This window comes from Phascolarctos cinereus, unplaced genomic scaffold, assembly GCF_003287225.1.
Source record: "Phascolarctos cinereus isolate Bilbo 61053 unplaced genomic scaffold, phaCin_HiC Scaffold_2;HRSCAF=192, whole genome shotgun sequence".
Lineage (NCBI taxonomy): Eukaryota > Metazoa > Chordata > Mammalia > Diprotodontia > Phascolarctidae > Phascolarctos > Phascolarctos cinereus.
Window position 1 is genome coordinate 254,168,883 of NW_027555625.1, and position 24,454 is coordinate 254,193,336.

General features: G+C 45.8%; 1 protein-coding gene across 1 annotated transcript in view; it reads right to left on the bottom strand.

Annotated features, from left to right (window-relative positions):
• The window catches only part of TPRN (taperin), a 35,221-nt gene extending 11,361 nt beyond the window's left edge, over positions 1-23,860 (bottom strand). The window contains 3 exon segments of the mRNA XM_020981735.2: positions 21,532-22,434; positions 22,436-23,182; positions 23,184-23,860. Of these exon segments, the coding sequence (XP_020837394.1) occupies positions 21,532-22,434; positions 22,436-23,182; positions 23,184-23,735 (2,202 nt within the window). The 5' untranslated portion in view covers positions 23,736-23,860.
• Positions 23,861-24,454: the final 594 nt, after the last annotated feature.

Consider the following 24,454-nt stretch of genomic DNA (forward strand, 5'->3'; position numbering starts at 1 on the left):
CTCTTCTCTCTACTTCTGTGTTCAGCGCGCTATTCAGGCCTTCGTCATTTCTCCCCTGGCCCATTCCAATAGTCTCCTAATTGGTCTCCATATTTTCAGTCTCTTCTCTATAACCCATCATTCCACATAGTCTGCAAATTCGTATTTCTTGGACATGAATCTGACCATGTCATTCTCCTACTCAAAAAGCTCCAGTAACTCCCATTTTCCTCTAAGACAAAGAAAGAAAAGAAGGAAGAAAGAAAGAAGAAAGGCCTGTGACTGGCATTTAAAGCCCCACACACCAGATATGAGAAGACTGACACCCTGATAAACTATCTGTGGAACTATGAAGCGTCCCATCTAGTCTAGATTTCAGTTTGGAATTATGCAACACGAGGAACTAAGCTGTTCATGCCCTTCGACCCAGAACTTCTACTGCTGGGCATATGCTTCCCCCACCCCCCACCCCAAGAAGTCACAATCAGAAACAAAGGTACCCAAAACTTCATAGTAGCATGCTTTGTAGTCCCAAAGAACTAGAAATGAGGCAGGTGTCATCAATGAGGGAATAACCAGAATCACCAAAGAAACTATGGTATGGGAACCTAAGTGGTGCAGTAAACAGAGCCCTGGCCCTGGAGTCAGGAAGACCTGAGTTCAAATCTGACCTCAGACACTTACTGACTGTGTGACCCTGGGCTAGCCACTTAACCCTGATTGCCTCAAAAAAGAGACTATGGTATATTAATGTGATGTAAAATTACTATGCAACATAGTAAGAAATGACAAATGTGAGGCACTCATAGAAACACGTATAAATTTGTATGAACCAGTACAGAAGAGGAGAAGGAGAAGTAGGACTCTAATGAAGAGATACAAGAAGACATCTCCAACTTATTCTTTAGTGGAGGTGGGAGCCCAGAGGGGTTACACACTGCACATGTTTTCAGACTTCCTCAATATATTCAGTCAATTGTGCTGCCTTTTTTTCCCCCTCTCTAAAAATTATAATTTGTCATATGGGATGGCTCTCTAGGAGGGGGAAGAATATACATGAGATATATGGTGATATAAGAAACAGAATATTTCAATAACAACTTTAAAAAAGAAAAAAGAAGCAGAACCAAGAAAACAATATACCCAGACCACAGCAATATAAATGAAAAGATCACTAAAAAAGAAGTTAAATTTAGTAACATAAAAGCAAGTGAAAGTTCAAAAGAAGAGATAATGAAATATGTCTCATTCCTCATGGGGGGTTGGGGGAGGCTGAGACAGAATATAGTCTACATTGTCAGACATGGTCTTTATATGAGTTATTTGAACTTAATTGCTCTTCTTTATCACAAGGGGAGATTCAATCTGGAGCAGGGACTGGAAGATTTAAGGAAAACAAAAGATATCAATAAAATTATTTAAAACAAAAAGGCTAAATGAGTAATTGTAGGGTATGGTGTACAGGGATTCTTTACAAAGCACAGATTGGAACAGATGGCCAAAGAAACGCCTTCCAATTCTGAAATGTATAGATTCCAAACTCCTGCAGAGGTTCTCGCCCAAGCCTCCTCAGCTCGACCTCTAAGGATCTAAAACTAACTTTCTTCAAAGGCTCATCTGACTGTGGTTCAATCTCTCTCGCAAAAAGCTTTTCCTAATCCTCTCCACTGCACTCCCACCAGCTTGTCAGCATACTGTCTTTTCAAATTACCTTGTATTTATTTATCTGTGTACAGGCTGTATGCCTGATAGCAAGTAAACTCTTTGCAGACGTGTTAATTTTTGGTCTTTATATTAAGAGAGGTTCTATAGAAATACTTCTTGTTTTTGTTGTGGTTGTTATGGGAGGAAGTAGTGGAAAGAGTAGTGTATTAGAAAGGTAAAGACCCTGAATCTGAAATCTCTGTGTGACCTTAGCAAGTCACCTAACCTGATATGCAAAATGAAAGGGATTGGACTAGAAGACTAAAATCCCTTCCCAGCTCTAAAGCTATTATTCTCTGATCCCCAGGCTAGCTCAAGGCAACCTGACACACAATAAAAGGCACTTAGACATTTATTGAAAAGAACTGAATGTTCCAGTGGCTTGACTGATTAGCCATGAGGCAAGTCCAGGCACCTCTGGCCACAACCTCCCAGCAGAAGTAAAGCTCAGACCCGCGTGTACAAAAATATTTACAGCAGCTCTTTTTGTGGTGGCAAAGGATTGGAAATTAAGCGGATGCCCACCAATTGGGGAATGGCTGAACAAGTTGTGGTATATGAACGTAATAGAATACTATTGTGCTGAAAGAAATGATGAGCAGGCAGACTTTAAAAAAATTTGGAAAGACTTACATGAACTGATACAGAGTGAAATGAGCAGAACCAGGAGAACGCTGTGCACGGTAATAGCCACATTTTGGGATGACTGACTTTGATAGATTCTTACATTGCTGTGAAGAGCCAAGTCTAAGACAATTCCAAAAGACTCATGATGGACATTGCTATCCACATCCAGAAAAAGAAATACAGAGTCTGAATGCAGATGGAAGTATACTATTTGCTCTCCTTTTCCTTTGTTGTTTTGTTTTATTGCTTCATCCTCATGGTTCCTCCCATTGGTTCTAATTGTTGTTTACATCATAACTAATGGGAAAATATGCTTAACATGAATGTATATGTAGAGCCTATATTGGATTGTATGCCATCTGGGGTGGGGGCGGGAGTGGGAGGAAGAAGTGGGAGAGGGAGAAAATTTAAAACTCAAAATCTTATGGAAGTGAATGTTGAAAACTAAAAATAAATAAATTAAATTTAAACAAAGTAAAGCTCAATGAGTGATCTTAGGGCCTCCACCCCTATGCTCTAACTCACAAATCCCAAAAGAAACGTAGTAGAGAAGGGACAGGGCTCCTCCTCAAAGCCAGGCTCATCCATCCTTCCCAGGGGAAAGGATTCCCTCATCCAGGAGCACCCTTTGCTCTCAGTCAACTTACTCTTTCCTCAGACTGTTTTCTATGACTCTAAGTCACTCATTCCTCAGAGTTTAAATTGTTACCTGTGCCATAAAGTGCCATACTTGTGCTCACCTATGGTTTGATTCTGCCCTAAAAAGCTGCCCTGATTGGCGAGAGCACACCCTTGAGGAAAGATGCAGGAGGTGACTTGGCATTCCATCTTTCACCTCAATGTCTCTGCAGAGCTGTCCCTCTGGACTAGGATGCTGTCTCTTCCTCCTAGTAGAATCCCAGACTTCCTGTAGGGCATACAGCAGGAACCTCTTCTTTCAGGAGTCCCTTTCTGATGTTAGTGGTCCCCTTCTACACCAAACTTACTCTGCATTTACTCTGTATCTATTTTATGCCTATTTAGTTGTGTCCACATTTCCCCAGGGAGCACAGAAGTTCTCTGAGGACAGAACTCTTTTACTTCTACCTTTAAATTTCCTTCACTTAACACCATGCCTGGCACTCAATTAAAGATTGATGAATTGACAGCCACCCACCTCCTTGAGGAAACACTCAAAAGTCCAGTCTTAGTGCCCCTCAAATGGTCGGCATTTAATAATAATTGTTGCTTAACATTATTCATGACATCGTGCTACAACTCTTGTTACCTACTAAGTGGACAGGGAACAACTGGACCTTGGACTCAAGGAGGCAAATCTGGAGGCAAATGTCACCTCATACGCTAGGTATAACACCCTGGACAAGTCATTTTACCTGTCTATGCCTCAGTTTCCTCATCTGTAAAATGAAGGAGATGTACTCAATGGAGCCCTTTCAAGCTCCAGAGCTAAGAACCCATATGAAACTACCAAAGGGCAGAAATATTTTAACTATTCAAGCCACCTAGCCATTGCTCTGTCAATACTTAACAAAAGCTATTAACTGCTTATGCCCTTTGAACCCTGTAATTGTGCTTCAGGAAACACATTCCAAGGAAATAACAAGAAAGAAATTGTAAAAAGATATTCATAACTCAAATTTTTTAAAATGAATGTTTAAAATTGTCTTTACATGTAATTGAGGGAAAACAAAATACTATTTAAAAAAGAAAAAGATGTTCATAGTAGCAATACATAGAGAGAGACCAGGGGGAATCTCCTTAAGTGATAATTCCCCTAAGACTGATCCCAACCCATCTATAATTTAGTAGGTACGTCTTAGTAGACAAATCTTATGCCAGAAGCACAGAAGCCCAATGACTTTCCCAGGAACACACTGCTATACTGAGTCAAAGGAAGGATTGCAACCTACATTTCTCTAACCCCAAGCCCAGTATACTAACACACTCTAACAGGCAGTACTGTTATAAGAGCAAAAGACTAGGAAGCTGCTAAAGGCTCCCACAGGAGCAGAAGATGGCAGGCAGGCCCTAGTATGTGAAACTCAGTGATATTGGGAAGTCAGGATCAGTGATCTGAATGCCAACTCTGGGGCTGTGTTGAAATGTTCATATAAAATAATGTTTACTGAAGAAAAAAAAAAAGCAAAATACAAGACAGTAATTGTTGCGTACGTAAAATGCCGTACAAACACAGGAATGGACCTTAAGGACACAAGAGACTCTGGAGGGACAGAAAGAGCTTAATGCTCTTTGTTTTCTGTAAAGTTGCTTAAGTTCATAATTTTTAAAACCATTAAGATTAACTTTCCCTTCAGCTAAACAGAATAAACAAAGCCAAACCTAAGAGGAAATATCTTTCTTTCCTTGAACTTTGCAATCATTTTCCTGACAGGCAGAACCTCACCTAATGCTTTCACCTGTGGATTCTGCTCTTTACAAGCCAGAGGTAACTCAATATGTGAATTACTATAAGCCTTTTTTTTAAACTACCAGTTTTCTTCTTCTTCTTTGATCTGGGCAGCTCCAAATAGTTCTCTGAGCCCCTGGCAGGGCTGAGGAGATCATCCACAGGCAGACAAATGCGCTATAACAGACAAGGAGTTCCTTCTACTCCACTTCCTCAAAGGTCATATTCAAGCAAATTCTATTCCAAAATCCCCTACCAAAGGTAACCAGAGGTTACAGAGAGCTAGGGCAGAGGAGATGGCAGGAGAGCAACTCCTGACTTGGTCTAAGGGCAGATGGCCCCTCTGACCCAGGCACACCTTGCCTTTGGTCTCAGAGGGTGCACAAAGGCCAGGTGGAGAGCCACTGGGGATCTCTCCCACCAGCCCCAGCCCTAACAGCCAGTAATGGTTCTTCATCATAGCCAGGGGACTTGGGGCCCATACCCTGAAGAGAAGCAGTAAGCCCCTGGGAAGGGGAAGCCAAGGTGAAGGGAAAGTCTGGAGTTCCACCACTGCACTTGGGCAGCTCCAAGATAAGATCCCATCTCCCAGCCCCAGCGCCCCCCCCCCAGCCTGCTCTCACTAGCTCTCTCGGTAATGAATACACTCAGCCCGTGGCAGATGGGAGCAGCACAGCCGAGGCTCGAAATATTAAACTCCACCTGGGCACAGGACACCACAAACAGTTTCAAATTCCTAGGGAGGAGAGACAGAGCGATCTAGATTCCACAATGGAAGGCAGAAAAATGTGGCAGGCCATGGGCCAGGGACCAGGAAGGAGCTGCTAAAATATTCCAGCTACCAGCAGAGGCCTTCCACTCAATCAGAGCTGGACTTTTAACAAGGAAGTTGCAGGATGGGCCCCCACAGGGTAAGGGCACAGCTTCCAGCCAAGCCTCAATTGAAAAGAATGATGATGCAACAGGAATATTTACATGACAGTGCCCTTTTGGAAGGGGAGTTCCAGGTGAGGGCCTGGTGTAATGGGGACACCACCCCTCCCCACTGGAGGATGTCTGCCTGCTCCCTAAGTACGGGCACAGGCACGGGCTTGGGTTACAATCACATCTCAGAGGAGCAGTCCTAGAAAGGAACAGCTCTCTCACATGAGCATTAGCCCAGATCTCACCACAGGACAGCAGGGCCCACACCTGTAACTCACCATGAGCTACCCCAGCAGAAAGGTCACAGGAAGAACCACAGCTCTCCAGGGGCTCACACACCTGTAACAGGCCTACACACTCACTGGGGTCTCCTACAGTGAAGGCTTCAAAGGGAGAGACAGGAAAGCTTGGCCATTGCCACAGGTTGTGGAGTAGCAAAGGTGAGGCCCTGGAGAGAAAACAGTCCTCTCCTGAGTGACGGCTTCCTCTGACCAAGGCCCAGAAGGGGCTCTCCATGAATCACCAAGCACCTAGGAATCCCCCAAGTCACAAGAGCCATATCTCTAGCTCTTGAATAACTAGCCTCAGACCACTTACCAGGTTAGGGCAAGGGCTGCTCCATCCTCAAAGTTGCACAAAGCCAGCCCAAATCAAATCTCCTACCAGAGTGCTCAGCCTGAGCCCTCCTGTGCACCCCCAATACCACAAGCAAGTTCTTTCCAGCACATGCCTGAAGGGTCCACACACAACCACAAAAGCAAAAGCATTCTAGTGTCAAGGAGAAACTTCCAAGACACTTTCAACTTCAACTTCCTGAATTTAAAGGAAAACTAGTTACTGAATCAGCATCATCTAAAGAGAAAAGACCTTCCATGCGTGATATCACTATATCCATCCCCTCATCGTTACAGAGAACCCTGCCACAGATCTAAGGCTGGACTTTCTCAAGGAAGACAGAACAGCCAATTCCATGAGAACAAGTCCCTTCATCTTGCCCTGGCTAGCAAGAGCCCTAAGGGAGGAAGACTTGAGTCACTCGAGCCTGTGATGATGCTTCCTTCTTAGATGGGTGCTTGCTCAATTTCAATATAACTGGCTTCCCCTACTTGCAGGATAAACAATAAACCTCACCTTGCTCCTTTTCTGGGCCTGTGGACTAGGTGAGCTTGAAAGCTAGATGAAGAAGGTAGGGAAAAATCCTTGAGGAATTAGGAAAGGAGAGGCATCAGTGGCCATAATCTGAACTATTGGGAAAAGGCCAGGGCAAGTCCTGAAAAGGACATGCAGCTATCACTCAGCCATCCCTCTGCCCTATATGTGCCCTCAACAACATAACGCACTGTCCACCATGAAGCCCCTAAAATATAGAGGCTTAGCTCTCCAAGCCTGTCCAGAAGGACATCATGATTAACAGGTGACTCACACACACATACACCATGCTAACTCCTGATTCGGTCACTGTGAGAAAGGCAAACAAGAAATATAACAATGGAGCTCTAGCTCTCTGAGGGTCCCTACCGAGATCAAGGTCCAGGACTGGTTAAAGAACACTTTAATCCAAATGATCAGACCCTGATGGAAAGTTTCCAAGCACAGACATGCCAAAAAGCTGAGTACTGAGATAGCTCAAGCTGTCTCCTAGCCCCCTGCCTTTACTAAGCACCTCAGTGCCATATGGATCAGGAGCCCTTTGTGTGAAACTGGAGGGATAAGGAAGGAGTGTCAACCCTGTCTCAGCTCCCTCTGAAGGAGGCACACACAGACAATGGGTAGCCACGAGTTCAACAACAGGCTTCTGGAAATCATCTAAATATGTATGTTGCCTTCCAACTCACAGCTTGGCCTGCTGTGAGGCCAAATCACTACCCCAAGGTCACAGACTGTGTCCCGAAATCATAATCAATGGCTATTGGTCACTAGTGGGACCAGGTGGGATAGTGAATGGCTCAGGGCAGACCATCCCCACTTCCACAGAAACAGCTCGAACACATGATGCTGGATAAACAGTGTCATCTCTGTATACAAACCACAGCACATTATTGTCTTGTTTGTGGACTTGCCCTTTGTCCTTTTATCCCCTTAAATTACAAACCCAAAAGGCAGAGAAACCATTCTGTGGATGTAGTGAGGGGGCCAAACAGGCTGCCACACCACTGATCTGTCTCTTCTGACTATCTTCACTCACCATAGAAACCAAGGCCAGCACTGGGTGGGGCCTAACACTGATCACTGATCCTTGGCAGAAATAAGCCGGTCAGCCATTCACCTGGAACATTCATTCACTCACTGCAGCTTCCCTCTTGGCTGAGCATTTATAAAATCTCAACAGGGAAATAGGCCTTCCCACATAGCGGATTAGCACTAAGCCTGACCAGCTGCTGCAATCAGCTTGTACCCATGAACCTCTAAAACTCACAAGTCACCTAATACATGGGCCAGGTAACCTGGGGGGTAGGGGGCTGCCAACAATCCCACTACTCTTGTGCCTCTCCAGTTATAGCCATAGAGCACTTGAAGTTCTGGGCCAAGCCCCAAAGCTCCTGGCAGCCACAGCAGAAAATGCCTTGCAAGTAACAGCCCTCTACTGAGAAGACGAAAGGAGGGCAGCAGAAGCCCAAGAGCCAGAAGGGAGTAAGGCCCAGAGAGGGAGAGAAGCCTAGAGGAAACGGGCTTCTGCTGGCTTCCACTGCTGTGTGCTTATATAAACTATCACCTGCCCCATGGGGACTTTGACCAAAAGAGTTTAACACACCAGGGCAGATTGGTCACAGCTCAGCCTCAGCTTCAAAGCTGAGCTTTCCCAGCTTTCACAAGTGCCTTTTTGTTCTCTGTTCACGCTACACAAAGCCCCAGCTTGTGTTACATTCCTACCCTCAGATTCTAGGCCCATGAGCCAAATACCAACCCCAACTTCAGGGGACAGCTGGGAGTTCAGAACCCTGGCTGTCCTCCCATCATCACTCCTCCTCCACAGTTAAACGTTTCTTCCTCTCCCCAACTGTAACATGCCAAGCGGCCTATACCCATCAACCAGCGATGAGAAAACAGACAGATACTCTCATCTACCTCACTTCTCCACTTTCTGCCTGCTGCTCAAATCCTCCCTCCCCACTCTTGATGTCCACCCTGGATGCTGTCTGGAAAGTGCCTTCAGCTGGTGGAGCCGATCAGCTAAATAAGGTATCCTCGGCAAAGAACTTGGCCTTGGAACACCTCAGGAAGTATGAGTTGGGAAAATGAGTCACTGATTACAGTGTAGCTCGATGAGGCAATGAGATGCTGAATTGTAGGCATCAGTGAATTGTCAATAAGCAAAATAAGATAATGGACAGAGCATGTCAGCTCTCAAACATAAGACAATAATGACAAGATCCTAAACATGCAGGGTAAAATGTCCTGAGAAGTAGCCATCATATGTACAAGTCCACAGCAAGAGCTAAAAACCAATACATCTTGTTTAAGAAGTCCCACTTAGCCAGCACCTGCCTGTGCCAAAATTAAGGGCTATTATGGATTTAGATGGTTGCTCCACGAAACAGAGGTATTCTAGAATCATACACAAAAAGGGGAAAGAACTGCTACGGAGATGAAAAGGCCTCCTAGCCTTGGAGCTAGGTGGTGCAGGAGATAGAATGCTGGGCCTACAGTCAAAAAGACCTGAGTTCAAATCCAGCCTTAGTCACATACTAGCTATGTGATCCTGGGCAAGTCACTTAACCTCTATTTGCCTCAGGTTTGGTTTTTTTTTTCCCCCAAATATAAAATGAGGATAATAACAGCATCCACCGGCAAGGTTGTTGTGAGGGTCAAACGATATGCCTGGCACATAGTAAGCACTATATAAATGCTTATTTCCTTCCCTTCTTCCTGGGAAACTACATCTCCTTGCTCCAGAGGTTAGGCCAGTCTACCTATGCACACACCCAACGAACTTTTCAGAAACAGAAGATTCTTTTATACTATAAGACCAATGATAAAGGAATATTGGCTATCATATAACTAAAACCCTAGATTTTTTTTTTAGGCAATTGGGGTAAAGTGACTTGCCCAGGGTCACACAGCTAGTAAGTGTCAAGTGCTTGGTCTGAGGCCAGATTTGAAGTCAGGTCCTCTTGACTTCAGGGCTGGTGCTGTATCCACTGTACCACCTCGCTGCCCTAAAACCCTAGATCTTACAAGATTTCACTAACATATAACAAACTGGAGTGACATTCATGTGATTAGGGGTCACTTCTCCATTATCAAATGGACGTTACCCACTTTTATCTGACCTTTCCTCCAGAGTACAAATACCAAGAAACTTTCAAATATCCTTCTGTGAGGCAGGGCTGAAAGGAAAATTCTTCTCCCCAAAGACAGAAAGGGAAACTACAGGGCATCAGGCAAGTGACTCATCCCAGGACACAGTCATTGCCTGGGTCTGTAACCTGGAGCTCCCAACCCTTTCCCCAGGGTCACAAGGACAACTCATCAGTAGAGCGGTCAGCTTGACACTAAGACTTAGGCTGGCATATGACAGTTTCAAAAAGTCTAAACCTTAAGCCAAACATGGAATTTGCCACCCAGAGACTTTGTGCCAGGAAACTGAGGCCAGTTATGTCCAGATAAGGCCAAATTTTAGCCAACAGTCACTCCCATAGCTGCCACTAATAACAGTAGCATCAACAACTGACTTTATGCCTGTTTTAAAGTTGACAGAGTGTTTTACATACATTATCTCATTTGAACCCCATGACAACCCTATGAGCTAAGTATTAAAGATATGCTCATTTTACAGATGAGGAAACCAGAGCACAAAGAGCTTTGTAAAAACGGTACTGTTCCCATGGCCACAGAATAAACGAAGCATCATAAGGCAGGACTGTGCACCTCAGTCTTCGTAAGTCCAGCACCATCCACGGCGCTGTGCTGCCCCTCCCTCCTTGACTAGGTGTCAGCAATTTGCTGATGGAAATGGAAGGAAGGGGGTGATGAGGGGAAAGGTTCCCGTACAGAATTGACTGTAAGAGTTCCTCTCAGTATGTCTAGCACTTTCTTCACTAACGGGGTGGAAAAACCAGGAGGCCTGGAGGGAGGGCAGGCGAGCCCTCAGAAGCCACGCCTGGGAACAACAGCCAGGAAAAACTTCCTTGGGGCATACCCAGCTCCTACACAGGGCCCAAGTGCCCCACCCCAGGGCTTAGGTGTGTAGGAGAAAAGGCAGCAGGAAACCAGAGAAGCTTAAACAAAATGTAAAAATCATTTAAAAGGGGGCAGCGAGGTGGCACAGTGGATACAGCACTGGCCTTGGAGTCAAGAGGACCCACGTTCAAATCCAGAGTCAAACACTTGACACTTACTAGTTGTGTGACCCTGGACAAGTCACTTAACCTCAATAAAAGGCCAATGGCAGTCTTTAGGAATAGTCACCTGTCTCTACTCCCTCCCTACTGCTTGAATAGGTATCAAACACAAATTGCTGGCAGATACATTAGCCAAAGATCCACTCAGGAGAAGGAACAACTCTTGCCTTCCTACAGCAGAATCTCTCCCTGACATCAGATCACTAGCCCAAATAGCCTTGAAAGTAAAATCTGAAGCAATAAGAACCCCAAGGGGGCAGCTAGGTGGCGCAGTGGATACAGCACTGGCCCTGGAGTCAGGAGGACCTGAGTTCAAATTCGACCTCAGATACACAACACATACTAGCTGTGTGACCCTGGGCAAGTCACTTAACCCCATTGCCTACCAAAAAAAAAAAAAAAAGAACCCCAAGGATGCAGAGAGCTGCAGTAGCTTGAGGTTGGGGGTGGGAGTGCTATCCCAAGGCCAGAGAGCTCCCCAGCTTAGCTCAGGGGGAGAAGGCATGGTCTCTTGTAGGCTTCTAGGCCAGGCCAAAGCTGCCTGTCACTCCTCCTGGCTTCTAATTTCTCTACTTCCCAAGAAAAGGCACAGGATAGTGGAAAGCATACTGAACTATGTTCTAACCTTGGCTCCTCCACCAACTCACTGTATGATCTTAGAGAAGGCCAGGGGACCCAACACCCACAGCAATCACTTCCAGTCACTAGGCTTGGAAGGAAAAAAACTTCCAGAAGAGTCTCTTGCAAGCCTTCATTTCCTTCAAAGCCCAGCCCTCAAATGCCATCAGGGGGTTCTTCACTTGGGGTCCACGAACTTACATTTAAACACCTTATTCTGAGGAGTTTGTAGACTTCCCCAGAACACAACAGGGAAAATGATTAGGAGCTCTGTTCCACATGAAGACTTTCCTGATCCAGTACTTCCCCTGCCCCCACCACGATAACCTTGTATTTTGTATATATGTAACCTACCCTGTCTACATTATGAACTCTTCAAAGGACAGATACTGTTTCACTTTTGTGCAGGCACTTAGTAAGTGTTTTGGGGCGATTTGTTTGGTTTTTTTGCTTGTTTGTTTTTGAGGCAGCTAGGTTGTACAGTGGGTAAGAGAGCATAGAGTCAGAACCTGGAGTCAGGAAGACACGAGTTCAAATTCAAACTCTGATACTTCCTAGCTGTATAACCCTGGGCACCTCTGTCTACCTCAGTTTCTCCAACAGTAGCACCCACCTCCCAGAGTTGTTATGAGGATCAAATGATACATTTGTGAAGGGCCTGGCAAACCTTAAAGCACTAAATAAGTAACAGCTAATACTAACATTATCAACATCATTATTGACAAGTGGCTCTGTGTATTTCCGAAAAGAAACAGTTTGCAGGACCAGCACCTTTTCCACTTGTTAAAGTCCTGCCACTCACTTCACAAATACAAATGATTAGAAAATAGGTACATTTATGCACTGTTAGTGGACCTGTGAACTGATCCAGCTATTCCAGAAAGCAATTTGGAACTGTTTCCAAAAAGCTATTAAGCTGTGTATACCCTATGGCCCACCATATCACTAGGAGGTCTATACCCCAAAGAGATCAAAGACAGAAGAAAATGATCCATAGGTACCAAAAAAAAAAAAAGCTGTTCTGGTGGCAAAGAATTAGAAACTGAGGGAATGCCTATTTTTTGGTGAATAGATAAACAAGTTATGGCACCTGAATGTAATGGAATATTATTGAGCTGTAAGAAATGATGAAAAGGACGGTTTCAGAGAAACTTGGGACAACTTGTATGAGCTGATACAAAATGAAGTGAGCAAAACCAGGAGAACAATTTATACAATAACAACAACATTATCAAGCCAAAGAACTTCAAAAGTTCTTTAAAAGTTAAACTTTAAAAATGTCAAAGACTTAGGAATTCTGATCAACACAATGACCAACAACATTTCCAGACAACTCATGATGAAACATGCTATCCACCTCCAGATGGAGAGCTGACGGCCTCAGAGCAAAGACTGAGGCTTGTGTTTTTTGAACATGACCAATTTGAGAATTTGTATTGCTTGACTACACATGTTCACGACAGGTTGTGTTTTTCTTACGTTCTCAACTGAGGGAAGAGGAAGAGGGAAGAGAGAGGGAGGGGAAGGTGGAAAGGAAAGAATTTAGATTTAGAAATAAAATAACAGAATCAGGAGAACATTGTACACAGCAACAGTCTAAGAATGATCAACTGAGCTACTCTGATCGAGACAATGATCCAAGACAATTCCAAAGGACCCAAGACGAAAATGCTATCCACTTTCAAAGAAAGAACTGATGATCTTTCAATGCAGATTGAAGTATACTTTTTTTAAACTTTCTTTATCCTGATTATTTTTGTTTTTGTTTTCTTTTGATTATATACATAATCAAAATCAAAGTGCCTGTCTTCTCAAGGAGGGGAGGGCCAGGAGGGAGAGAAAGAATTTGGAATGCAAAAGTTTAAAAAAGAATGTCAAAAAAATTTACATGTAACTGGGAAATGCTTAAGAAATAAATAAAAATATATTTTAAAATAATGGAAAAATAAAACAGAATTTCTTTTTAAAAAGGATTTACAACAAATGACAGAGAAGGTATTAACACAAGCTCATTCCTCCATTACTAGGGCCCATAGCTGACACATGTCAGGGATGTCACTGGCTGACTTAGGGTGTTACCATAGCTGACTACAGCTTTGTGAGGTGGTAATTCATATTTTGAAATCACTTTAGTATCTACAAAGCACTTTTCTCACAACCACCCCGGGAGATAGAACAAGTATCATTATCTGAAACAGATTCAGAAAAGTTAAATGATTTGCCAGTGGTCATTCAGACAAAATATACTTAAAATGAGATTCAATCCCAAGTGTCCTGACTTCAAGCCGAGCACTATTTAAACTGCATGAAATGCTGCCTCTGATGAATGTGAAGTAGACAAGTGATTCTGTGTGTCCAGGGACCGAAGCAGCTGCCCTGAATCAGTGCTGTGAATGAAGGTATTGCTCCCAGTAGGGCCCTGGCCAGGCCTGCCCACTCACCTGAGAGAAGCCATCTGGCCTCTCCCTTCCTTTTCTGGACCTACTGAAGTGATGACTGCCAGGTTTGGTCACCTCCACACCTTCCCAAGGTCACATCCCCTTTTCTCCTGGCCCAGGCTCAAGCTGACTTCCCTATCAACCTCCTCAACCTCTCTTCTTCCAGTCTAATTTATTGGGAAGTACATTATCTTTCCTATATCTAGGAATGTCTGTCCTTCTGTTCTCACCTATCTTCACCACCCCAAAATTTTTATTAGCCCCTTCTACAGCTCAAAACCCTGAGTCTCCCTCAGTCCCCTTAGCTTCTATTTCTCAGTTGCCAAACACCCTATCAGGGGTGGGGAACCTGCAGCCTCAAGGCCACGTGTGGCCTTCTAGGTCCTCAAGTGCAGCCCTTTTGAAGTTTGGGTTCAGTCAAAGGGCTGCACTTGAGGACCTAGAGGGTCACACGTGGTCTCAAGGCTGCAAGTTCCCCACCCCTCTGGGCCTAAATCAAGAGTTCTTCACTTTTCTGGGTCCACGAATCCCTTTTGCAGTCTGATGAAACCTACAGACCTCTTTTCAGAATAATGTTTTTAAATCATTGAAATGCTAAACTTTAGTTCAAGATTAGTGAAAACAAAAACATAATTTTTTTTTCCTATCCAAATTCATGGACTCCTTGAAATCTTCCCATGGACACCCCATCTTTCGGGACCCTGCCTTTGACAATCTATGTTCCTTAGTCCTAAAGCTCCATCATCTCAAACACCATTAGACCAAAGTCTCCTAGACATAAGAAATGGCCTAACAAAGTCCCTGGCTCCTTCTGCTGAGGTTCAGGGGTGCTGGGACCCCAAAATATCAAGAGCAAGAAATGCGGGTCCTGCCTGAATGAATCTGACCCAAGTCTTCTTTCAGCCAAAGACAAGGTTTATTAAAAATCTGCCATACTGGGCAGATTCTTAAGAAATCTAAACATCTGTGATGCTCACATTGACAGGCTGGCTAGAGTAAGTCTCAGCCATTGGCTAGATTTTAAGAATCTGAGTTTTTGGCCAGATTTTAAGAATCTGAACACTTGGCTAGACTCTTAAGGAATATGAGCATTGGCTAGATTTTAAGAATCTGAGAACTTTAATGGAGACAAGATGAACCTTATATACAAAAAGACTGTGGGAGGGATCTAGGAGTGGTCAAGTAATTTGGGGTGACTGGAGGAAGGGTCTGGGAAAAGGGGTCTAGGGAGGATCTTGATGGGAGTGGCCAGTAGTCTGGGGTGACTGGAGGAGGGGTCTAGGGAGGTTCTTGATGGGAGTGACTGGGAGATAGAGAATGGGGTCTAGATAGGATCAAGGGTGGCCATTGGGAGGTGACAGAAAGTGAAGGGCTGGGCTAGGTTAAGGGTAACAGAGAATTGGGAGATTGGGATTAGGCCTAGGCAATAAAGAATTATAGGATTATAGCCTCAGGTTACAAGGAAGGCTAGAGACTTCCTAGACCAAGTGGGAAAGTTCAAGGAGAATCCAAGGTGGGGGTTTCTACGGCCCATAGACAAATGGGACCCAAATTCTTTTTGGGGTGAGGGGCAAAGGTGTCGGCTTGGGTCCACACCCTATCACTTCCATTGTTGTCTTAATACAAGAAAGAGAGGTTAGAGGTGGCCCAGTGAACAGATTGCTGCCCTTAGAATTGGAAACTTGGGTTTAAATCCCTTGTTCTCTGGGGCAGCTAGGTGGTGCAGTAGATAGAGCACCAGCCCTGAAGTCAGGAGGACCTGAGTTCAAATCCGACATGAGACCAAACACTTGACACTTACTAGCTGTGTGACCCTGGGCAAGTCACTTAACCCCAATTGCCTAAAAAAAGTTTTTTTTTAAAATCTCTTGTTCTCTAGCCATATGACAATGGGCAACTCACTTAGGCATTTCAAGCCTCAATTGCCTTCTCACTAAAAGGGAGATAATAATGAGGATCATAATGAGGAAAATGCCTTCTAGTAAATTTTTAAATGCCATATAAGTATGAATTACTATTTACTTGAGAGACCCTAGCCCAGGGGTGGGCCACATGTGCCCTCCTAGGTCTTTGGGTGAGGCCTTTTGATTGAGTTCAAGTTTTACAGAACAAATCCTTTTAAGGGGATTTGTTCAGTGAAGTTTGGATTCAGTTAAAGAGCTAGCTTCGGGACCCAAAGGTTGCCCACACCTGCCCTAGCCCAAGGTCAAATGACACAAAGCAATAAAGGACTTAGGATAATTGAGGAAGTTGATGTCTAAGGACTGGAGAGACATGGGGGGGGGATGACAAGGGGGAGGACACCAACACCAAGAGAGAGAAAAGATGGCAGCCAAAACTAATAGTTTAATTTTTTTTTTAATGGCAAATAGGGAAGAGAAAGTCATGAAATAAGGATGGTGGGTAGATTTGTCTGCTAAAGTGGAAGCTGATGTCAGGGGGATAAGAAGATGCAAGTATGTAGGAGGGAAAGCCTCACAGGGACAAAATGAGGTTGCAATAGTGGAGCAGTGAGATAACCAGATTTTAGACATGAGCTTTGCTAAGAAAGAGGCAGGTATGAGAGATGACATAAGGGATCAGACACGGCACTGAGAGGATGTGTGAATAAGTGAGAGGAATCAGCAGGAGGGAAGTACCACTACCAACTGGGATGGCAGAGCCTCAGCACAGAGGATAAGGAAGGGTTGGGTCTGATTTGCTATTAAACCATGATCATTCAAAATACTAAGAGGACATTCAGGCCAAGGGACAGGGAGGTACTTTGACCATCTACATAAACACAGTAACAAATCATGATGGCAGAAGACCTCACAAAAGGAACAGATGTAGAGAGAAAACAAGGCAAGACTTAACCCCTGGAAGAGACCCCAGCAATGGGTGTGGACGGAGATGCAGAAGAAGGGAAGAAGGACAATAGAGACAGGAGAACCAAGGAAGGAAATATCCTATAAGTCAGTGCCAAAATATGAGGGCTGTATGCAACAGCTAGGAGAAGGGGAGAGAAAAGGGGCCCTTGGATTAGTCTTGGAAATGTTGCTAGAAGCTTTAAACAAGAGAACCTTTGGGCACCGAGATGTAAGCAAAAGTCACATTAGGAGGATCTAGGAGGAAAAGAATGAGAATGGGGCAGCTAAGTGGCTCAGTGGATAGAACACCAGCCGGGGAGTCAGGAGGACCTGAGTTCAAACCCAGTCTCAGACCAGACACTTGACACTTACTAGCTGTGTGACCCTGGGCAAGTCACTTAACTCTGATTGCCTCACCAAAAAAGAAAAAAAAAAGAATGAGAAGCCCTGGAAATAAACGGCTCACTCAGGAAGCTCTGAAATGAATGGGAGAAGTCACCATTGACAAGATGAGTAGGGCTGACCAGGGTATACTGTTAGATACTTGTCAGACCCAATTTCACTCCCAAAGGAGCCCCTTGTCTCCCCACCAATAGGGAAGTAATATGGTATTTACTAGCCTTGGAATTTGCCCCAAGGTTAAACAAAGAACAGGAAACAACCTGGAAAATTTTCAGCTTTTCTGTGAAAGAGATCGGCAGGGAGGGGCTCTATAAAGCACAGTGCTCAGGTACAGGGTACAAAGGGTTAGGCTGGCACTGCCTCTTCCCCTTCCCCCTCACCCCCCAGGAACAAGCAGGGCTAGGAAGGAGTTGGCTCTATTCAGAAAGATAGTCAGACACAAATCTGAGAGTCTCTACCTAGCCTTCAAGTTGCTTAACCTGGTTCTTATGGTATTTGCCATCCATAGGATTTAAGGTCTTTAAAAACCATCTGGTCCAAACCTCTCATCTTTCATGAGGAAAATGAAGCTCAGAGAGATGAAGAGAACCCATCCCAGGTCACACAAAGAGCCTGGATTTGAACCCAAGGCCTCTGACTCTACCTAAATCCAGTGCCCTTTCCATTACACATCCCATAGCCTCTCCCTTTTTCTTACTCAGTTATGGTTAATATATTCCTTTGAACTGCTTCAGGGGTCAAGACTTGTAGCAGTATATTGCTTTCTCCTAATACACTCAAGAGCTCAGTACAATCTACTCTCTCCCACTCATCTCATTAAATACAGAGAGGCCTAGGGGTGGGGTGGGGTGGGATGGGTTAAGTGAGCTCACCGAAGGAGGGTAAAAAGCCAGGAGAATGGGACAGAGTCAGCAGGTGAGCAGGGACAAAGACAGTTCAAGAAAGAAGACCAAGACCAACCCTATTAGAACTGGCTCCACCACTAAGACCCAGCTAGCAATGAGTCAGTTCTCTTATTTTTGCAAATCACAGAGAGTAAAGGCAACCAAAAAGTCCTTTACAGAAGGTAAAGGGCGTAACCCCCCTTATAAGAATGCTCCTTGTGCATCTGGAAATAGAAGTAGATCCACTCATAGTTCTGAGACTTCAACACCCAATACAGGGAAAGCCCAATGGGGCATGTAGTTAATGAGGCCCAGTGATAGGCCCCATGACAACAGCATTAAATAGAAAGGAATTAACAAGCCTGTTAATTCCATGTGGCCACTCCAGTTTCTGAGGGCTCCAGAGAGCTAAAGCTTTGGACCCGGGTAAATTTCAGTTTCTACTCACAAGGTTTGGAGGATTTATGGATTTACCAGCCAGAGCTGGCATCCCTTGCTGTAGGAACAAAAAAGACCTCCTACAGATGGGAAACAGTCTACAATATTTTTCTGTGAAAAAGCCAAAAGAGAAAATATACCTCCAACTTTAGAAATCAAAGTAGAGGTACCCAGTTTCCTAACGGAAAAAAAAAAGGCAGGTCTTAAGGAGACTCAAAGGTGAGGAAATGTATAAAGCTCCAACCCAGAATGCTGTCCAGAGAGTCAACCTGCCCTAATTTCTCCTTGTGGGTAGCAACAGGCTTCCTGAGGTTCTCCTAGGGCTTCTAATCTGAGCTTGGATTCAGCTGAAAACCAAATACAGGGCCCAAAAGGACATTGTGAATGTCACATAAGGTCAGCACACTTTGCCACCTGCAGATGACAAGCCTTAAGACAGAGGCATCCTGAACCAGATTAAAATGTAACTGGGAAATATTTAACAAAATAAAAATGCAGCAGAATACAGGTAATGTTAATAGGTGGTTTTCTAAGTCATCATGCAGCCCAAACAGGGGCCAGTGGCCCCCATTTCTATTTGAGTTTGACATCACATCACTGCTTTAAGGCAGAGAAAAAGTGGATCTTTGTTTGATTAGTTAGTAAAAGGAACTTCTTGCCAAGAATGCAGACCAGCACCTTTTCAGCAACGGGCCTAGAGTAATGACAGGTGAAGAGAATTGCCCAGGGTCATGAAGTCAGAAGGTTTCAGAGTTAGGACTTGAATTTGGGTCTTTCTGACTAAAACCCACTGTCTATTCTCCTGTCCTATAGCCACTGAACTATACACAGCCATGGCCAATTTGGGGCTGACCTTAACTTCCTTCCCATTTGTCTACTCTTCACCTGGCAAGCTATATGATAGATAGATAGATAGATAGATCTATATCTATATATATTTTTTTCTTTTTGGTGAGGCAATAGGGGTTAAGTGACTTGCCCAGGGTTACATAGCTAGTAAGTGTCAAGTGTCTAAGGCCAATCTGAACTCAGGTCCTCCTGACTCCAAGATCAGAGCTCTATCCACTGCACCATCTAGCTGCCCCCACCTGGCAAGCTATTTAAACAATAGCTCCAGGTGAGACCCTACAGGTTTTTCCTGCCTGTGCTATTTTTTTCCCTCAGGGGAGACCTGAAGAGCTTCCTTGGGATTAGGCTATGGATCACAGCATCAGACGACTGGAGATTTAGAGCTGAAAAGAACTTCAGAGGTCATCTGGTCATCTAGTTCCATCTCCCTCCTTGTTTTACACATGAGGGCCGGAGATGCGAATTTATGTACCTAAGGTCACTCAGGCCTCAAGTAGCAGAAACAGGATTCAAACCCTGGTCCTTTTATTCCAATGCCAGTGTTCTTTCTAAAGTTTTCACATAAATGGGAACTGCCTATCAACTAGACAAAACAGCACATCAGTTAAGGTCTTTCTTAAAGCAGTCCTCTCATTTTTGCAAATTACAGAGAGTAAAGGCAATGAAAAAGTCCTTCTTTTTCCATTTGAGTGGCAAACCGTAGGTAGCTACACCTGCATCTCCAATCTACAGAGCAGCTGCCACCACCTTGCTGTAAGGGGGGGCAAGTTGTTGTAATGACAAAACAGTTAGTATGGGATATTCTGACTCCTCTGTTAACTTACTAGGGAATTTTCTAATCTATACCCACAGGTGACAGCCAAGAAGACAAAGAAAACATGGGGAAAAGCTCAGATGCTTAATAATTTGAGGGAGGTCTGCTTCTTGTATCAAACAATTGTTTCTAACAATCCAAACATCTCCATCAACTGGGCACAACAGTTTGGACCAGAACAAGCTAATATTGTTTCTCTGTCCTCCTAACATTCAGAAGAGAGCACCTGAACAGCAGTTGCAACCAATCTCAACAATTTATGACCTGACTACAGATTTGGAACAAAGAAAAGTGGCGGAAATCACAAAAATACTCATATTCTTTTCTCTTTTTTTTTTCCATTTCATTGTCACTTTCCACTAACCATTCCAGCTCCAATAAAGCTCTCTCTTGTGAGGAATAAATTCAATCCAGAAGGAAGTTTCCCTTCACAGCTATCATTTTGGCAAAGGAGACAGAAAATGAGAAAGGAAAATGTTGGAGGGGCTATCACAGGAAGACAGGCACACTAATAATTTGTTGTAAACTGGTCCAACTGTTCTAAAAACAATTTGGAATTACACCGACAACATCACTAAGCCACAGGTATGTTCTGACCTAAGGATACCACATTAGGAAGTCAAAAACAGAGTGAAAGGTCTTAGACATATAAAAATATTTACAGCAGCTTTTTTTTAATAACAAAGAATTGGAAACAAAGCGGGTACCCACTGACCAGAAAATAGCTGAATAAATTGTAGCATACAAACTCAATGGAATATTATTGGGATGAAAAAAGAATTCAACTTGGGAAGCTTATTTTGAATTGATGCAGACTGAAAAACAAAACCAAAAGAACAATTTACATGAGAACCATAAAAATTAAAGGAAAACTACATCAAAAGCCTTCAGAACTCTGATCAATATGATCAATCATGACTTCAGAGAACTTTTTGTTGGAACACGCCTCCCAAGTCTTGACAGAAAGGTGATAGAGTTGAATGAGGCTTACACTTTTCAAACATGGTTAATATAATGATTTGCTAATATACTGACTATATTTATTGGTCACAACAGAGGGCTGTACTAGAGCAAGGATGGCCAGTGGAAAATGACTGTGAAGAAGGAAATAAAGAAAAGAATATCAATAAAGCTTTTCTTTCTTTTTAAGAGGCTGGGAATATTCACCAAGTGCTAGTCAGTTTAAGTGTCTATCACCTGATCACACATTTTCTTCCTTACTAGGCAGACCTCTGGTATCTCTCATTCAGTGTTACCTTTTTCCTTGAGGACCCAATCTTGGTTAAACAGGACTTCTTCAGAGACAAGTAGCCCCCAATCACTTCAATTTCATGGACAGTGGGGTAACGTTTCTTGAGTAACATCCCCACATTCTCATTGGATGCTTCAGGATCTTCAAGAGCTTTCCCTTTCCATTGGTCTTCCTCCTCCTCTTCCTCAGTATACAGTTCCCCATTTGGTGGGCTGAAGCTTGCCTCAGGGGCAGCTGGTTTCCTTTTAGGCACCACTGTGAATGTATTGTTGCTCAGGTAGTGAACTTCAGATTTGCTATTAGGCAGAGAGGGATGAGGTCGATAATGAGGAGCATCAGGGAAACTGAAAGCTGGTTTGGCCTCTTGGTAGGATTCATCATCCGAATCTACTTCATCAATATAAGTAACAGGAAGCCCTGGTCTACCTGTGTCTTCAGGAGTCTGGGTAACTGAGGAACTGAGAGATGTGTCAGAAATCTCAAAGCCTCCACAAGGCTCTTGTTTGGAAGGTCTCTCTATAGACGGGGCCGTCAATACCTTCCCCTGCCATTTGTGGTTCACCTCTGAGAGAGCTGTGGCTATTTGTTTCTGAGGATCTCCTTCCTCAGCTGCCTGCAGAGCATCACCCCCCAAGTGATTCCTGTAGGCAGGTACAACTTCCTGTGAGTGCTGACCCCCATTTTCCAGAGGTACATGGGTCAAGTGGCCAGACTGAGAAGAAACACTGGCCTTTCCCTTTGGCTGCTCAAAGGCTTTGCTCCCCACGGGATGGCCAGCCCTGGAGCCTAGCACTTCTACCCTGGGCTTGGGGATGATGACAAAAGAGTTTTTGGAATTCATCCGGAGGTTGGCCAAGGCCTTAGCCTGGATGTCCTCATCAGGGATGGTCTCCATATCTGGCTTTGGGGGCAGGTCTGATCTCAAAAGAGTCATTGGTGCTAGTGGCTGCAAAAACCCACCTTCGCTGACTGGGAGTGGCACTGGCCAGGCTGTGTTTGGGAAATGTGGAAGGGGCAGCTGGAGTGGCACTGGGTCCCCCACTGGCATTGCCCATCGGGCAAGGGCCAGGGGAAGGGTGAAGGATAGGTGCCTCCTCCTCAGCATTTGGCTTCCGATTGTCGGTGCCTTTGGAAGTACTGGAAGAGGATGGCACAGGCCCACCCACTGCAGGGAGGCCATTGGCAGGACCCAGACGGGGCACCGGGGTGGCCTCGATGGCAGGCCCATTTGGTACTGTCCGGCCTCCTCTGGTCAGACCCCGGGGGTGGACAGTGAAAGAGTTGCTGCCCGTTTTCTGGAGGAAGTCACTGAGCCGGGATGGGGCAGCTGCCGATTCCTGCTCCCTCTGGAACCAGGCGGCTCTCTCTCCAACGCTGGGAGTACGGGGTCCGGGGCTAGGCAGAGAGGGGGAGGTCGCAGAGCTCTGCTGCTGGACGGCAGAAGGCTTTGGCACCAGAGGCTGGCTCCGTTCAGGGCTCCCGCGACGCCGAGGCGGGGATGAGGCCCGGGACCGGGGCTCGCCGCTAGCTAGCGGGGGATCGAACTTCTCCAACAGACGGCTGACCCTGCCGGGCTGTGCGGCTGCCTCCGCGGCTGCCCGGGGCGTCTCATAGATCACCACCTCTGCGGCCCGGATCTCCGCCACGGAGCAGCCCACGCTGGGACAGCAGCTGCTGCACTGGGTCCGGGCCTGGGCTCGGGCCAGTGGTGCTCACCTCGTAGGGCCGTTGGCCAGGCAAGAAGCCGGGCTCGGACTCGATGATGAGGATGTTGTCGGCTCGAATGGTGCGGATGCCTGGGACCCGGCTGTACAGCTCCAGCAGGTGCTGCACTGGCCGTCCCGTCGAGGACCAGGCCCCGGGCGCGGCGCTGCGCCCCCTCCGCTGCCGCTTGCGCTCCGTCTCCAGCAGTATGAAGGGGTTCTCTCTCAGGGGGCCCAAGCTATCGGCCAGCACCAGCCGCTCCGCCGCCGGAGCTGTCTCCCCTGTGCACTCTCCCCCAGAGCTGGCCGCAGTCCCTGCTGCAGCCTCAACTCCAGCCCCAGCGTCGGGCCCCCCGGCCAAGCCCCGGGGCCCGGCCCCCAGGCTCGCCAACTTGGCTCGCTTCCTCTCCAGGATCTCCCGTTTCCATGCCGGCAGCACGGAGCGGGAGCCGGACCCCGCCAGTTCATCGAAGCCCGGCGGCCGCCGAGGCTCAAAGCTCGTCATGGTGAGGTGCAGCGCGAGATGAGGCGAAGCCGGGCAAATCCGCGCCAGCGCTAGCGCCCGGCAACCTGCCTGGCGGCGGGCCGGCAGACTAGAGGACTGATGGAATAGCCCCGGTTCGCCTGACCCCCACCTCTACCCGCTTTCCCGTCCGTGACCACGCCCCTATTCTCGGGGCCGCCGCCCATTGGGTAAGGCCCCTCAGGACCCGCCCCATGTGTGCCAGGGCCACCTATGGCAGACGGGCAAGGGTCGCCTCGCAGCTCATGGAGGGGAGGAGTTCTGTTTATTAGCCAGTGACCTTTCTTGCTCCGCCCCTTGAGATAAAGCGCAGTTCATTGGGGAATACGATCATCACCAAGGTCGGTGCTTATTGGGAAAAGACCCCATAGACTCGCCCAGTATGTACCAGCACCACCTACTGAGAAAACTGGGGGCGGGGTGAGGCGAGGGGAACACCCTCTCTCCGTGCCCCCCAGAAAGAGCTCTTCTATTGGCTAACGATTACTCTCGCTCAACCCCCATGGGAAAAGCACCCTTAATTGGGTAATACTCCATCACCCGGGCAGACGCCCAATTGGGGAAAGGCATCTTAGACCCTCCTCTTGGGTAGTCATGGTGTATTGTAATTACTTTCCTCCTCCTGCAATTCCCTCGGAAAAGGGAGGGTCCTGGCCCGCAGCCCAGACGCTTCCATCAGTAAGGGAGCTTCGAGCTATGAA